Source organism: Heloderma suspectum, chromosome 1 (genome assembly GCF_057233095.1).
Source record: "Heloderma suspectum isolate Gila_16-S chromosome 1, 16-S_ref, whole genome shotgun sequence".
NCBI lineage: Eukaryota > Metazoa > Chordata > Lepidosauria > Squamata > Helodermatidae > Heloderma > Heloderma suspectum.
Window position 1 is genome coordinate 155,622,643 of NC_139458.1, and position 18,407 is coordinate 155,641,049.

The window sequence follows — 18,407 nt, forward strand, 5'->3', positions numbered from 1 at the left end:
CTGTGCTGCAGTCTGACAAAGCACTATACAGCATGGAAAGGGAGAATATGAAATAGAATTCTATATACATAGTAAAACGACGACCATCAAAATATGAATGAAAACAGAGAAACTTACATTGTAGGCCTTGACTATGAGCTGGATAATATTCCTGGAGTCTTGGTATAAAATCTCTACTGTTGTTCCAGGGATAAGGGCTGTAAGGTTCTTTTTTAAAAACAAAGAAAGAAACAAACAAGCACACAAAAAGAAAAAGTTACAGACATACGAACAAAGGATATCCTATGCTCTAAGGTTCAACGTGGCTATGGAAAAAAAGGAAAATCTTTGACCATTCTTCCTACTAACATTAATTAGGTGGAGAGCAATGGGCAAGGAAAATGTGCTGAAATAATGTAAGGTGCTTTGAGGCTCTGCAGAAATATAGTTCACTCTTATTATTTAAGAGATTAAGTAATGGAAGGTTGGGCTGGCTACACTTCTGTTGGTAATGTCTCCAAAATGAGGATTAAATAATAGCTATTTTTGGTGCCTTCATGATCACTAGTGTTGATCTATTTACTTTAAGAAGCTTAACTGCTTTGCACTGAAGCTCCATTCTGAAATTAACTGAAGAATAAAATGGGAAGAGGAGGAGCCCTAGCTTTAAAGATGGATCATAAGCACATTCTCTAGTGCTTTTTAATTCCAAACTGCTCTTTCTACCTCCCAAGCACCAGACTTCTCATACTATAATTAAGGGGGAAAGGACTACACTGTCTGGGAGGTTCCAAACAGGGAATTGACCTCTTCTTCTTTGATCCTAGCACTTACCTTGTAAAGAACGTAGTGACTTTTTGTCACTGCAAAAATGAGGTGGATATTGTTCTCAGCTAGTTTCTCTCCAAGAAGTGCAAGGGAAGGATAATCCTGTGGGGAGAAAAGGGGAACAAGCTAAGAAGAGGAGAATGAATCACAACAATTTTGCAACTTTAAGACTGCAGTCCTTTACATGCTTATCTAGGAGTAGGTTCCACTGAATTCAATGAGACTTATTTCCGAGTAGACATGCATAAGACTGCAAAAGACCCCAGGTGTATACAACTATAGTCAGAAAAACATCTGTAAATAAGAGACATTTCCAAACTCAGCTGGTAATTTAAGGTCCACTTCATTATGATTTCCACAAGCCAAGAAACTGTACTCGGTGATCCACCTGAACCAATGTTGTTACTTGTTTGCCATCAGAAAATGAGTCGAACTGTGAAATTAGGCTACTTCACAGGGTTGTTGTAATCTGAGATCAGTTACAGAGCATTCTACTTGCCAGCCTATGGCATTTTCTTTGTGCTCACAATATTATGTTTGCAAAAAAGAAGATTAAATACAAATTTTTACTTCTAATTTATCCCAGATACTATGAGGGAATGGAATGCAAACTAGATTCTAATCCAATTCATTTGCCATAGATGGATGTATTCACTAAGAAGTATTTTTGAAACATTTTAGACTCATAATAATACTTCATAATTTTTAAACCTCTTCCCACAGTTCAAGGTTTTCCTTGTCTGCCTCAAGGCCATTTCATTGAGGAACTGACAGCAAACAATTCCTGGACCTCAAGGACTCCCATTCCTCTCCTGTGACCCATGGCCTTACTAGGGAAGGAAGATGGCCTTTCACTTGTTCCTGCCATTGTCTACAAGTAGGGTAGTGATGGTGCTTGCTACATGTTTTTCTCTGGAGTGACTTCCACTGATATTAGAACTTTACTTCAGAGCAGTCCAAGTCAAGAGAGTGGCTCATGCAGCATGAAAATGCTGCTGCAGAGTAACTGATGGATCCCGTTAAAGCAGCCAGTCACAGCAACCCTAAATACCAACAATATAATATTTTAAAATAATTTTCTTTCAAATTCACACAGGAGAATAAAGCAGAATCACTGGCAAATACAAGGTTCCCAATCTCCTCCATAATCCTGAATCCTAATGTTGTTCCCTACTTTAATTTGAAATAATTTCCATTATTACTTATTTATTTTATTTCTAAAATGTATTAGTCACACTATAGCAAATAGCTCTCAGGGTGGCATACAACAAAACAAATAAAATCCTAAAAACCATATACAGCAAATAAAAATCAGCACAATAAAACAATTGTTAGACTAAGATAAAATAGGCATCAACCACATACAACACTAAAAGATAGAGTTAAACACTAACACAGCCTAGCAGAAAAATTACACAGAGGATTTAAAAGCTTTTGAGAATAACCAGGTCTTTGCCTGGCACCAAAAGGACATGGTAGTGCAGTCCGCAACTGGGGAGCTACTACAGAAAAGGCCCATTCTCAAGTGGCCACCCACTGCACCTCAAGATGCCGGGGCATTCAGAACAGGGTCTCAGTTGACAACCTCAGGGCTCAGGTCGGAATATATGGGAAAAAGTGATCCTTCAGATACTGTGGCCCCAAGTTGAGAAGGGCTTTATAGGTTAACACCTGCACTTTGAATTGGGCCCAGAAACTAACAGGGAGCAAGTGAAGACGATACAATACTAATGTAATATGACTGTAATGCTTGGTTCCAGTCAGTACTCTTGGTGCCATATTTTCTATTAACTGAAGTTTCCAGACTATCTTCAAAGGCCAATAACATTCTCATCTTACAGATAGACAAACTTGAGTTTTACTCAGCCACGGTCATCCAGCAAGTCTCTGGTTGAGTGGGGATTTGTATCCAGGGCTTTTATTGTGAACCACTCTGAGGGCCAAAACAGCCATTACATGGAATCCATATCTAGCAGCTACATCTTTTTTTTCTTTTCATTTTTACTCTAAATCCAAATCGTAAAGGCCCCCTACAGCCCATGCTAGGATCCCAATCTAGGCCCTCTGCACCTACTCTAGAGTAAAAATGAAAAAGATGTAGCTGCTAGATAAGAATGTAAAGCCAATTATGTTTTGGCCTTAACAGCCTTTCAATGTTATGCTTGCAGAACAGCTTTCCATTTAATTTCAAGGTCAACATGCCAATTACAGGAATGGCCAATGAAGATGTACATTTGTTTTGTTTACTCAGGAAAACAAAGGATAGCTCTGTTTGAGGACTCCAGCCTATTGTCATAAGACAGCCAGTTAGAGAAGCATTCCAGCATGGGAGGAGGAAGGGAACATTACATGCTCATTAAAGGGCACCATAGTAAATTAGGGTTTGCAATTTGCTCTGCCTGCAGAAACAACACAATAGTTATGCAAGCATAAAACAGCTCTTCATCTAGAAAGCTCGAAAAAGATCTGCAGACCTCTCTGTTGAGTCAAGCATCAAAACTCAAGGTTTATTTTGTCCTCTGATTACCAATATTTATATTTGTCTGTATGTTCAGGGCCCCACAAAGAGTAGGGGCACTGAGACAATGAGGGGATTGAGTGTTTTGGAGTAACATGTTCCATCCTGAAATGAACACATTTTGCCCTGAGGGGATGGGAGAAGAAGCAGACACAACTTGATGAGGCCACCTTCTAGCTCCTAGTGGTGGCCTCTCCCTCCCTCAGCTGCTACCAGAAGGGTATCTGAGAAAACATCTTGCCCTGATGGGATAGGAAAGAAACAGATTTAGCTTGAAATCAAAAGAAGAGAAACTGCAAAAGACAAGAAAGGAAAGAGCAACACAGGCCAGTGAAGAAGATGCCAGCCCAGAAGGACAATAGAAGCAATGCAAACCTGTGCACAATTGGTTCCAGAAAAGGTCATTTCCCATCCATCTGAGCAACTGAATCAAGCATCACCATCATGCTTTTTTCTTCCTCTTTCCCAATCCCTTTCTTTCTGTCTGTCTCGCGTCTTTTTAAACTGTAATTATTGATGACTAATTATTGATCCTTGTAAGCTATTCTGCATACCTCTTGTCTTCAGAGCAGGATAACAATGTTTTGAATGAATGCATGCATGGCAATAATAGTGGCTACATTTTTGTCATCCCTCTCAAACAGTGGAAAAAGTTGGGTGAAACACAAGCTTCAATTTTGCAACCTGTATTTTGACTCACGTTGGGCTCTAGAGAAACCTAAAAAGGTGCTTTTGAAACAATTAAATCATTTTAAGTAATAAATCATGACAGCCCCTGAAGTTGGAACTCAGGGACCCTTAAAGTGAGAATGATCAAGCATCACCATCATGCTTTTTATTTCCTCCTTCCCAATCCCTTTCTTTCTGTCTGTCTCGTGTCTTTTTAGACTGTAATTATTGATGACCAATTTTTGATTCTTGTAAGCTATTCTGCATACTCCTGACTTCACAGCAGGGTAAAAATGCTTTGAATGAATGCATGCATGCATGGCAATAATAGTGGCTATGTTTTTGTCTTATGCATATTTACTTATGCATTTTTTTAAAAAGATAGTAGCATAACATTGTGGACAAAGATTAATCTTGGGTTTGAATTTTAGACAAATATATCAAGTTGTCCACTTTGTCCATGGATGCTATTGGTAGAGTTATTATGTACAGCTTTTCAAGCAAATCAGTTTTACAATGCTTCATGGAAATGAGACAAGAATCATGCAGCTGCCTGGCAAAGGGGGAAACACACCGCTATGTATTCTCACCAGCTGATTGGATGCAGTGTATTCATTGGCCTCATTCAGGTGACACTGCCCATCATGTGGCTGTACTAGTCCAACCAGCTTCCCATCCAGTGCAACATGTGGGACATCATCTGTAGTGAAGACCAACAAATGAGAAGCCTCCTTCCGCCATCCAATCTCCTTCTACATGGAAATCAAGCCAAAAAAATAAAATAGATCAGTCAGACTTCATTCATGAGTCAACAGCTTCTCTCTGAATCAAACCATTACATGAATTGTAAGAATATCAGAACAAGATAAAAATAGAGAATAAAGAATTATACACTAAAACCTCAAACTCTGTAACCAGAAATTTAAAGCCTCCACTATAATGAAGGAAACAATAGTGGTTATAACATAAGGAAATATATGAAAATTCACTTATTTGGGATAACTATGAATGCATAACATCAGCTGTGCATGGAAGACTAAGTAGCACAATCAAGAGACGCCCACTGTACAGATAAAGATATGGAAACCAAGACTCTAAGTCAGTTCAGTGAAACTGTGTGCTATATTCTCCTTCTGTCTCCTTGACAAAATCCTTCATCAAAAACTTACTCCTGCCTAAGATTGACAAAAGGTTACTCTACCTTTACAAGCACAAGGATATGAATTTCTCCACCACTAACAGCACAGACCTAACCGTGTATCATGGTAGATCACCACTGAAATATGCCCAACAAGGCTTCTGCCTGAACATGGTCTTTTGAACAGCCAGGAACCCCTCCTATGACGCCAAGTCAAGCAAAATGCCACATCTGTTGTGAGATTGACACGGAGAGCAGAGCACAGGCCACAGAATTGGCCTATCACATTGCTTATTTAAAGGAAATATCTGTGAGAGAAAATGCTACAAGGATAAGCAAAAGCAAAACATGTACACCTTGAATGTGTTCCACAACACTTAGCCAACACTTTCAAAGGAAATATGTTGATTTAGGGCTGGGGTGTTTCTTTTGCAGCCCACAAGTCAGGCCAAAAGAGTTCAATGACCTTGTATTAAAACACAGTGGAAGTTATACTATTACAGATCCCAGCTCTAGAATCCAAGAAGTGGAAAGCACTATATCTGCTCCTGCACCTTTTGACAGGATGTCCATTTCCAGGAAAGCGAAACAAAGGTGTGAAGAGCATTACCAAAAAAGCCATACCAGACATTATTAGCAGCAGGTGCAGCAATCCAGTGTGGTCATTAGTTTCCCTGCTAAAAGCAGGAAATGACTCCCCCTCCTGGGAAGTGATAAACATATTATCCTTTGGTTATGCTGACAGCAGTTTGAATCAAAGTTGTCATTTTGCCAACAGTGGAACTTCTGCCAAGGCAGCTGATGAGAGGCAACCGTGCCTGCACGTTTAAAAAACAGGCTGTGTTTTGGTCAGCATGCATGCACGCGCACACACACACGTACGTATGTGAAAGCAGGCAATAGAAACTGAAGCTCTAACAACAATCTAAAAGTAGCAAGAGATTATTGAAGTAATGCCCCATCATGCTATATTTTTTATCAGAACACAAAGACACTAAAAGGACCAAGAAAAGTGTTTTATCATACACTATATCAAAACCCCAGTATAAAATGCAAACATTGTTCACACAAAAGGCATGATTAGTAACTACTGGTAACAGCTACCACTGACAGAACAGCCAAAGAGACAAGTAACAATGATATTGCCAGTTTCCCTCAAATGGAGACATATACTAGGGATGGTGCCACACAATACAGGAAATCACAAAGGAGTCAAACCTCTTCTTTTTTGTGTTTTGAAAATGGTTTCAAAACAAAGTAGTGCACCTACTGTGTGGTGAGTTTTATTTGTTTATTTGTGTGTTTGTTTATTTCATTTCTATACCGCCCAATAGCTGAAGCTCTCTGGGCGGTTCACAAATACAAGTTTGCAGTGCAGGGACTGCTCACACATCTCACTGAAAGGTTGATGTGCAACTTCCCCTTTGCACACTAGCCCTAAAGCACAGATTCCTCAGAACAAAGCCATTCTAAGAATTCATTTATTGATACCCTTTTAAAAAGAAAAACACATACACAGTTCTGTCACTTAACGTTCCATTTCCAATATTCCTAGCATCAGTATGTTTCACAGAATTGCAAAGATATTCACCCAGGCACAACTCATCCAAAATTACCTCACACACTGCAGCCTGCAAGATTGCATCCAAGCCACCTTCTGGGGCATCCCTATTGCGGGAAACCTTCTGTTTTTGAACTTCTTCATTGAACCTATCAGCTTTATCCGTGAGGGACAAAAGGTGGCGGAATCCAAAGGATGGAACGCAGTTTGGAAATAACTTGTAACTATGAAGGAAAGGAATAAAGAATGTGAATCACTGGTCTGCACATTAACACAGGAACACGAGAGTTTGCTTCACATTTCATAATCACACACCTTGCAGTTTTAAATTACTCAGATTCTCAATCATGTAGAACACAATCTTTGTTTGAATTGCTGATCATGTGCAGATTTCCATCACAAAATGAAGACACTTAAAATTAGTAAGTCCTTTTTGAAGCTTAACAACCCCTGATGCTAAGTACGCTTACTCAGTGGGACCAGCTATTAAGTAAGCTTATTTAGGATTCGCACTTTGGCATGATAAGTTAGTTTGGGAAGGTTCATGCACTATTTCAATGGATGTAGTTAAATGAAGACTGGAGAATCTGACTGCATGGCCCTATTTAATGCTACTGAACTTAGCCTGCACATGCACTCAAAGTACTCACCTAAGTGCACATAGCTCATGTAGCTTGCAACAATTTGTTTTTGGCTGTCCCAGATGCTCATAATGTGTTGACTAAAAGTGGCTTTCCCCAACCTGGTGCCCTCCGGGTGTGTCGGGCTTCAACTCCCATCATTCCCTGCAAGCATGGAGGGCACTAGGTTGGGGAAGGCTAGGTTAAAAGGGCTCTACAACAACAGATGGATTTATTCCCTCCTTGCGATGGTGTCACAATCACCTCAGCACTGTGAGAAACCCGCTAGGGAAGAGGGGCATGAGCTGGCCGCAGTGGCCAACACCTTCTGCTAAATGTTGGATAACAAGGGATGAGAGGAACTCAGAAGAATCCTCTACCTTCAATTTGAGTTACTCTTCCTTATTTTTACATATCCGTTTTACACATTCAAATGGTTGAGTGACAAGCTCATTCCTCCACACAACACATACATTACTCTACATTTTAGGCACTGAACAAGTAATGACCATGCCCTGCTTCACTAGCGCTACAGCTTCAGGGGAATAATTTCATTTTAATCTCACTTTCTCTTCTAAGTGTGCACAGGAGTCCCTAGAAGCTTAGCAGCTTCAAGTTCAGTTAGCTAATACTCTGTGATCTGAAGCTTACCACAGATCTTATGTCAGCACTGGGTTGGAGAAAATTGGCAATCATAAACATAGAGCATCAACATTTTTTAACTCATATGTTTATGTTTTTAACTTTGTTCCCTCTGCATATGACCCTACTATAAATAGCTCAAGACTATGAAGGTGATGATCCACCCAGTTGAGCAACACTCCATCATAAACTAATCATGCCTTAATGTTCAAAGGTTATGTTAAAAACCAGCCTTCCCTCACAAAAAATACTATATAACCATGTTGGGTCAAAAGGCTCCCTCAATGCAAAGGGAAAGACCCTTTACAAATGGTTGCTGTCTCTCTGTTCCACCTGTGGCATTATCACCAAGAGCCGAACTCTTTGTTCTGGCTTAAACTGTGACATAATCTAAGGGTCCCCTACAAGGCCCTGAGTCCCTAAAGGTCACCGAGTCTAGACTTATCGCAGGACTCCCCAAATCACCAACTGCTGATTTCTAAAGAGCAGTAGGATTCTCCTCATTACATACTTAGCACATGGGATGAGATAGGCCAATCTTCAAATCCACCCAGACCAGAGAAATAAGCATATATTTATTTATTTAACAGGTCAACATCCTAAACAAACAATAATTGATCAATAATAACAATAAACGTAACAATAAACATAACAATGTTGATGATGATGGTTCTAAAAACCTAACACCGCATCTCTACTTTTGTTAACTTCTCTCTCTTCCTTCTCATTTACAACCTGTCCCCAATTCTACCAACTAACTAACCTAACAACTAATTCTGGCTCCTAATTCCTCTCACTACCGCTCCATCCTAACTGAACTCCCCCTCCTTCCCTGACCTCTCCCTAAGTGTCTCGGTCCTCCTTCTAACTGACTTGCTCCAACTGCCACTAACTCCACCCAACATTTCATTCTAGTCTCAGCTGTCAATCATTCCTCTACTGACTCTTCTGTTACACTTGCATTAAATGTGCCAGTTCACTCTGTTCTATATGCCAGGAGATATAACAGTACCCCAGAACAGGATCCTTTTCTTCTCTCTGAAATAAGACAGGGCCAAAAAGCCCCGCACCAATCCTGATTACCTAGAAGTGATGGGTTGCAAACCACAAACCAGCCTGAACAAGCACACCTTCCCTTAGGTGCTTATAGCATGCAGTTATCTAGACAATATGCATACATAGTAAACAAAAATGTTATTCAAGTGCAAAGGATTTTGTCTTACAGCAACTTTACAGGTCTCTTTCAACCTTTACAATTCTATTATTTTGTTCTCCACTTTTTTGCAATATACTTGCAGACTTGAGTCATATCACCCAAAGAGCAAGAAGTGGAAGCAATGATAACGTAGATCAGGGGTGAACAACCTGCAGCCTGGGGGCCGCATTCCCTCCCCTAGTGATCCTGATACAAACTGCTCTTTCCTCGCTGGCAGCAGCGGTGAGGAAAGAGCAATTTGCATCAGAATTGCTGGGGAGCAGCTGGAGAGAAAGCACTCCTTTCCTTCCCACAGAGACCCTCATACAGATCACTCTTTTCCCATGGCCACTAGCAGTGAGGAAAGAATGATTTATATCAGGATGTCTGTGTGTGTACATACAGTAGTGTAGCGTTATACATGGCCTTCGGGGTCAAAAGGCTGTGCACCCCTGGAGCAAGTGTAAATAAGTGTAAATACCTCCAGGATACTTAAGCCAGGGAAGAAACAGTAGTGTCCGGTATCCCTGTCATCTCATGCATCAGAGTCCAGAGCAGGTGAGCATAGTGCTGCACGGAATAGGCTTTGACTGAATGACATGAGGCAACCTTCAGAGTGAAAAAGCTCACCCAAGAGCCAAGTATTCATTCACCGCCAGTTCAGTTTCAGCTGTTAGCCAGCTTCCATCACACCCAAGGTTACTTGACACTGGATACAAACTTCTTTGTTATCAGATTATAGGAGCCATAGACAAGGGAATGCTTTAAAACAATTACATGGAATTTGATAACAGGATGCTGCTAGGGCTGCAATCCTAAGCCCGCTTGCTAGAGAGTAAGTCCTGTTGAACACAGTGGGACTTATTTCAGAATGATCTAAATACTTCAGATTTATTTCTCAACAGGCTGCAGATTCCGGGGAGCACTATGTTTTAAATTAGTCTGCATGCTTGCCATTGCTGATACAGAGGATCCCGCAAGTGGGCTATATCTCTACTTTTAAATGGCCCTGCAAACTGTGAAAAGTCTTCCAAGCCCACCCCAAGCTTTGGGAGGCTGCTACAGCTTGCTACTTTGTTCTGCTCTACTTTGTTACTGCTACAGCTTGCTACTTTGTTCTTGCTCAATACGACACTAGTCCTTTTACACTTTGTGGCACTAAATACCAAAAACTGCTGGCCCCTGGCTTACCCTGTACAGGGATTGTTCTGGTATCTGGGTGCTGTGTAGGAAAAGGGAGAGATGTTCTTGTCCACAAAAGAGCCAAAGCCGAGGCGGAAATTGCTGGTCAGCTTCCCCATCTCTTCAGCCAGCTTGGTTCCCAGGTTCCGAATAGTGTCCAGATCATCCTTCATGGAGAGGGAAAGATCCATCAAGTAATATAGATCCACAGGGTAGTCCTCTATCTGTCGAACCTGCACGTGGAAAGAAGTTGGGTCACCTGTGGAAGCAGCAGATTGTGACAGGTTAAGAATCAAAAGCAAGCATATTATTCTTTCCCTTCTTTGGCTCTGATTTACTCAGCTTCTGATGCAAAATCCTCCTCCTAACCAGCACCAGAAATAGCCACAAATTCATGGTTAAAGTATGAATACTTCTTCACAAAGTTTCCTGTTGCAACACGTAATTAATGTAATATGCCAAAATCCAGACAGCATGCTTTCCTTCTGGTGTCATATGCAAGCTATTCCTTCAATTAAGCCTTCGCTAACTGCAGCTTGGCAGTTGAGGAAAAGGAGGGCAACGAAGAGCAATTGAAGCAGTTCACACCATGCATCTCAGTTAGCAATGTCCACAATCTTGTTATGTTGCATTGATGTGGTGGCTGCTCTTTATCCAGTGCCCACACAGGCAGCCAAGCCCTGCACAATCCTCAGGAATCACTGTGAGCCAGAATAATACATGGCTCAACAGTTCTTCAGTAACTGCCAGTGCTGCTGTGATGGCCTGGAAAAGTTGCAGCAGCTCCTGGCCGGGACCGCACCCAGTCATGAGTGAAGCAGGGTGCCATGGACTTGCAGTGCCTAGCTGGGAGGCCTGACATTTATTTGCTATACCCCCTTTCTGCCAATGCACTCAAGGCACTTCACCATTAGAAGAATGGCTTACAATTAAATAGACACAATACAAAAGGAGAAAAAGCGACAGGGAGGGAAGAAAATAAGCAAATTCTTGTACCATGGCCAATGCATGAGACAGTTTGGGGGAAGGAGTAATCAAAGTGGCAATAGTCCTTAGCTCAGAACAATCGAGAAAGCCGTGTAGATTCACCTCCCACTCAGAATGGAGGGGAGGAGCCAAAATGGCAGTTGTTCCCTGCCAAGCTGATGGGTGAGCCCTTCCTGTCTCACTTCTTTCTCTGAGGCAGTCTGGTGGAATAGCTGTGTGTGAAGATGACTCCAAATGCAGCAGAATTCATCATGGTTTCAGGGTTGCTCAGCCATGCACTATCCCAGCTTAAAAATATGGCTGGGATTTTCCCAGGGTTTGGCTACCTGTGCTATCTGAGCTAGTTGGGGGCGGGGGGCATATCAGCACAGCTTCTAGCATTAACTTGGAGTCAAGACTGGGTTCACACAGCATGATAACTCACACTCAAGGGTCGAGTATATGCAGAGTGTGGATTGTCATTGAACCGTGGATTATCATGTTGTCTGAACCCAGCCACATTAACAAAGCATGATTTGTTAACTACGAACAACCCATGAAGAGAACCCATGGTTTGTTTTTGGGTTATGAACTGTGGGTTGTTACTTTTATATTGGATTTTATCATGTTGTATTTTATGGTTTTAATTCTTGTGTGTGGGTTGTCTGAACCCAGCCAAAGTCTGTTCTGAACCACCACTTTCTATGTTCAGTGGTTCAAGGAGAGAGAACAATGACAGTTGAACCCAGTATATTTTAGTTATGGTTTTAAAAGACTAATGTGAAATCCCTGAGCACTAATGGAAAGGCAGGACAGGCATTTTGAAATGAAATTTAAACTAAATCACATCTGGGAAGCATCTCTAACGATTGGTTTCAATAGAACTGTAGTACCACATCCAATCACTTTTTGAGTCTAAACTCTCACTAAGCTGAGCGAATTAGATGCAGCCACTACTGCATGGCCAAGCAAAATTTTCAACTCCTTAACTTTCATGGTGTTAAGAAGGGGCTCAACTCCTTGACAACTCAACTGAAGTAATCTCATATATTGCCTTATATATTTCCCCTTCTGCAAAACCAAGTGGAGACTCAGTCTGGTTTAGGAATGGATAGTTTTTAAAATGCTTCCCTGCCACTTATCATTAAGGGCTGTTTCCAAAACAGGAGTCTTGCTTGTAACACTCAATTACATCCTGCTGTAGCTTGTATAATAAAAGCCCTTGAAAAGGGTACAACAATAAAAATAATTTGGTTTCGGTAACAGCTGCACAACACAGGTATGCAGATGGGAGATTACGGTTTCAAGTATGTACAACTATAATCCTCCACAAACTAGGACAATGAGGAGGATTCATGTACTTCAATCCCCTGACAGGACACAATTGTCAGGACACTCAGTGGATGGTCATCAAGACCCTCCAGAAAAAGTGTTTCCACAACTTTGGCCTTTCCTAATGGCTCCAGTATCATAGCTGTTCTCCTGTTTCTGTATGGCAAACTTTTACACAGCAGTTTTAAAATATCCAAAACATACCTTTTATATCTTAGGTCCCTGCAGTCTTGTAGTGAAACACTAAGGTGTACAGCAGCCTTTCCCAACCTGGTGTCCTCCACATGCTTTGGATGTCAACTCCCACCAGCACCTACCAGCAGGAAGTTTGGGAGGTATAGTCCAAACATCTGGAGGGCACTGGCTGGGGAACACTGGAGTTGAGTTTCTCATTTATTTATTTATTTATTTATTACATCTTTATGCTACCCAATAGCCGAAGCTCTCTGGGTGGTTCACAAGTATTAAAACCATAAAATACAACATGATAAAATACAATATAAAAGTTTAAAATTACAGTACCAAATATAAAAATAAAAACTGAAATAAAACCTAGCAGCAATGCAAAGATTTAGAATACAGTAAAAGATTTAAACAACAGAAACTAGAAGACTAAAATGCCTGGGAAAATAAGGTCTTCACCTGGTGCCAAAAAGAGCACAACATAAGCACCAGGCGAGCCTCTCTGGGAAGCTCATTCCCTAACCGGGGTGCCACAACAGAAAAAGCCCTCTTCTTAGTAGCCACCCGTCTCACTTCCTTTGGCAGGGGCTCCTGGAGAAGAACTGCTGAAGATGATCTTAGGGTCTGGGCAGCTATATATACTGGAGGAGACAAACCTGGTCCCAAGTTGTTTAGGGCTTTGAATGTTAATACCAGCACTTTGAATCTGGACTGGAAATGGACTGGGAGCCAGTGCAGCTAGAAAAGTACTGGCATAATATGATTACATTGTGCAGTCCTTGTTTACAATCTCATTGCCCTATTCTGGACCAGCTGAATTTCTGGACTGTTTTCAAAGGCAACCCCATGCATTACAGTAATCCAGACAAGAGGTTACCAGAACATGGATAACTGTAGCTAGGCTATGTCTGTCCAGATAAGGATGTAGTTGGTATATTCTATATATATGCATCCCCTATTATTGATGACACATGGAAGCAGGGTGGTGGCTGCTGGTGGTGGTGGTAGAAGAGGACAGAATATATGTAAATTGGCCAGGTAATAATCTGTAGTCAATTTGCGAAAGACCATAAAGCATCTCTTTCCATTTTTGGTTTTGTTAAAACAGTTTCAAAAGACTAGCAGAGTAACTGGGCCCAACTGCCTTTATGACAGCAACAGTGAGTAGACCAATTCCTTTTCTACATCAACATATCTATGTGATTACAATGTCCCTGGCCATAACTGGCAATAGATCAAGCTAGATGAGGTCTTGCTCAGAGTTCTAGGGATGGAGGAGCAAACAGGAGGCAAGGAACTGAGAAAAAGGTACAGATGAGGGTGGGGGAAGCCAAAGGGGGCAAAAGGAGGGAAGAGCATATAAGCAAAGAGAGGAAGCTTAGAAGGGCAAAGGATGTTGGGACTGGCGAAGGGGAATGTTTCCATATGCATGCCCTTGGCCTCCTCTCTCTACAATAAAAGGTCATTACAAGCCAACCAATTTCAAGTTATGCATACAATTTATACAGATATAGGATAATATTGTGATTTTGTAGTCTCTATCACTTCCATATTTTGTTACGTTTTGTTACCACTGCTTTTAAAGCCGCTGTGATTTCGTTATGTTACACACTGAATGAGATTTCTTTTTTCACCAAGTAAGAATTTCACCTGCAGCCTAAAGATTCACTGTGTAGAAGTGATTGATGTGACAGATGGCTCAGCTGAAGAAAAGCCCTTTTTCACTCTGCGACTGCTAGCAAACAAGGGTGGTTTGTTCCCATTCAGTAATTATTTTCTCTTTGCAAATGCATTCTCCAGGACAATCAGAATGCATCACATGGAGGATGATTTTGACTGTGTGAACTTGCCTTGAATCAAATTTGAACCATTATCAATACCAAGCTTTAAAATCAACTGTCACACTACATTAACCCTGCATATATTATAGATTCCTAACTCTGTATACTTTTCTATTATTATTTTTTGCATAAATCGATTCACTCAGGCTACCTGATGTCCAAAACAGATACAGGACCATTCATGACCTTTTTACATGATTTGCACTGGAGAGAACAGTCTATAGGAAGCCATAGCCCTTAAAATACATGTACTCATAACTCAGTGGTAGAAAACCAGCTTTGCATGCACAAGGCTTCATGGGACTGGGAAAGATCTCTGCTGAGGCCTTGGAGAGCTACTGGCAGTCAGAGTTGGCAATACTGGCCTACCTAGCCCAATGTTCCAGCTCAGTATGAAGGTAGCTTCATATGTTCATACATGCGCTATTTGGGAGATGAATCCAAGGCAGCCAAAGTAACTTGTTTTCCATCTCGTACACTTTCAGCTGAGTAAGCTAGAACACTGCTGTTCTACGAGAACTATTTTAAGGAGTGCAATGAGATGATTATGGAAGGGAGTCAGTCATACCCCTTTTTATAGTGGCTGCTGCAACCCAGAATGCTTAGTAAACAAATTCTGATTCATGTGAAACGCCCAGGCATTTCTACTTGTGGGGTGGAGGGAAAACCAAGAACCCTGCACAGTTTATACTGGGATGAATTTAATGTTGGCAAAAATCCTTGAAATTTAGGAGAGAGGGATAGATCTGGGTTCCTTATGAACTTGAGGATCTCACCAGAGAAACACAAGAGCCTCGTTATTAATAAATAACTGTGAACCTCGCCCTTGAAATACTCACAAGAGGAATGGAAGGGGAGATCATTTGCCCTGTCTCCAGTTTGCCTGGATGGTAACATAGCACAAAAATTCCAGACACATACACAAACATTTAATGAATCCGCCTTTCATATTGAACTTTAACTTCATTACAAAGGGCCTATTTTAAAAAACTAAATATCAAAGGCCAAATATTTGTGTATAAGTGTTGAAACTGTACTATTGCCTCTTTTCTGCAGACTCTTTCCACAACCTTTTCTATGTTATTTTTCATCTGGTTGAAAAAACTATTAAATGGGGAACTCTAGCTTCTGGATCACAAGTTCAAATTTCACTATGTCAGTACAATCAGAGTCAATGTTAGGATGCTGCCTTATACTGATTCAGACCACTGGTCCATCTAGCCCAGTACAGTCAACACTGACTGGCAGTGGCTCTCCAGAGTTTCAGGCCAGATTCTTTCCTAGCTCTACTTGGAGATGCCGAGGATCGAACCTGGGACCTTCTGCATGCAAAGCATGTGCTTCTACCAACTGAGCTACAGCCCCTTCCCATCTAGTCTAAATACTGCTGTTTAGACTAGTGTGAAGGTGGAAATATTACCTACAATTGGGGCAAAAACTCCAACATTTCTGGAGATGACTGCAGGTTTCAGATTTTGATTCTCACATGCTGCAGGGGAAACAGAACCATAAAATCGTTTAACAGTCCTTTTTCTGTATTCCAACATCACCTCTTGGGTTCACCTGGATGATGCTCCTCTAGCATTCCAGAAATTAAGGACAGCAGAGAACAAATCAGAGATGGGGAAGCGCCTCGGTCCTTTATGCTTCCTAAGGTTTATAAGGAACTTGGATTGGTGGGCACCAGTAACGTCTTATCTCTTCACCTATATAAATGCTATCAGTTTGCTCCCTATCGGTTGGAAAACCACTGTAATTATCTCAGTATAAAAGAAGAGGAGGGAGGATAAGGGTACACCAGCAATTACAGATCTATTCGCCTTATTAATATTGTGGCTTGTCCTGCAAACCAGGATTGTAAATCAGAGTCTAATCCTGTTTTACAATCCAATATTGCAAGGTTCAGCAGTAATGGCAAACTATGGCTTGCTGCAAACCAGGATCTAAGTGGATTGTGTGAGTGGATGAGGAGGGAGGAGAACGCAAGCACAGGGCTTGCTCCCATAATGCCAAGCCATGGTTTGGCGTTATGTGTGCACCAACGCATAGAGCAGGAGTGGGCAGCTTATGGCTCTCCAGATGTTTTAGCCTAAAGCTCCCATCAGCCCTAGCCAGCATAGCCAATGGTGAAAGCTGCAAGTAGCCCACTCCTGACAGAGAGTGCCCAGGCTGCATATTAAACTATCCATAAGAAGTAACAGATATCCAGTGCTAACTCACCAGGCCGCAGATTCAGCAAGATCTTTTGAGGCATTATCTGGATAACATCTGAATTAGCCCCACTAGAGCCCATACTGCTCAAAGGAAGGTTCTTCACTATATCAATGCTGCTTTTTGTACTCTCAAAGTGCCCCGCACAACCATTGGCAATTAGATTTTCAATGAAGTCACACCTTGAAGTGATGGATTTTTTGCTGCCAAATTCCTGTGAGGAAGCAGAATTCAAGAATGGAGGAAAAAAAATAAGTTTGCCCAAGAACTATCATGACTGAACACAGACTTCACTAGGAAGCCATTTTTTTGTATTACATTTTCATCCTGCCCATTCCACAAAGAGCTCATAGTATTTGGAGTTACTGCATTTCCTCCTCATAACCACCCTGTGAGGTAGGTCAGACTGAGAGAAAGGACTGGTGATGCGGGTGGGTGGAAAGAGCAATAAGAAGGGATATAAAGCTTTGGAAACAATGAAAACTGGTGGATTAGTAAGCTATTATGTTTATACAGGCCAACAGGCGAGCAGGCTGTTACCTCAAGTTGAGTAAGCCTCCATGCAGAAATCTGCCATCATAGCAAGAGAGTTAGTAAATGACATGCTGATGGTTACTCTATAGCTTCTTATCAACCCCCTTTTTCATTATGGATTACATAGGAGGGGGAAACATCAGGAAGACACATCCCAGTTAAAAGGATCTTGGGTAGTAAGGCTGGGAAAGGCCCCTGGAGAATTGCCACCAGTCAAAGCAAGTAATACTGGACTTGATGCACCAACAGTCTGACTCATAACCATAAAGGCAGCTTCGTATGTTCACTGCAAATGCAGGTGAATGCATTAATGATTAATCACTATAGACATAATAATAAAGTGTTTATATAGTGCTTTTCCCAAGTACTTCAAAGCTCTTCACAGCCTATATGTAGGTAATCCTTACAACAATCCTGTAAAGTAGGCCAGCATTTTTATCCCCATATTACAGACAAAGGGCTAAGATATAGAAGCTTAACGAAAGCCACGCAGGGAACTCCTTTAATCACCTGACTACACCAGCAGAATACCAGTTTGCTGCTGTTTTTTTTTTAAACTGGCTTTCATCCCCCCCAATACTGCTCTTTAACATTGTTCTGAACATTTAAAAAAATATTAGACTGCATTTAAATAGCTCGTCTAACTATTTAGGGGTTTTCATAGGAATCCAAGTTCCTGTCAAAATGAAATAAGAGATCTCTGGCTAGAAGTCATATTTGGGATGTGAAATGTAAATCTTGGCCATTCTAAATAGTGACATTCTAGCATTAAAAAACCTTAAAGAATGTGAACAATGTTTCTCTCTCCTTCCATCCCCCCCCTCTCTGCGCGCGCGCGCGTGCGCACCCCGCACCCACACCCCGACACACATTTGGTACTGAAAACTGTATCAGTTAGAGGAGGAGGAGGAGGAAAGAATAAATATCCCCACTTCAAATTACCAAGTTACAAACACAAGGTGTATGAACAAAAATAGTGCAAATGGGCAGAGTCTCTGGTGTCCCTGT

At 41.3% G+C, this 18,407-nt stretch overlaps 1 protein-coding gene across 1 annotated transcript in view; it reads right to left on the reverse strand.

Annotated features, from left to right (window-relative positions):
* Positions 1-18,407, reverse strand: part of ITGB5 (integrin subunit beta 5) — a 106,471-nt gene that overhangs the window by 60,145 nt on the left and 27,919 nt on the right. The window contains exons 3-8 of the mRNA XM_084807587.1: positions 16,875-17,079; positions 10,342-10,591; positions 6,749-6,917; positions 4,585-4,746; positions 814-909; positions 118-207 (exon numbers count right to left, since the gene is read on the reverse strand). Of these exons, the coding sequence (XP_084663713.1) occupies positions 118-207; positions 814-909; positions 4,585-4,746; positions 6,749-6,917; positions 10,342-10,591; positions 16,875-17,079 (972 nt within the window). The remainder of the gene's footprint in view (positions 1-117; positions 208-813; positions 910-4,584; positions 4,747-6,748; positions 6,918-10,341; positions 10,592-16,874; positions 17,080-18,407) is intronic.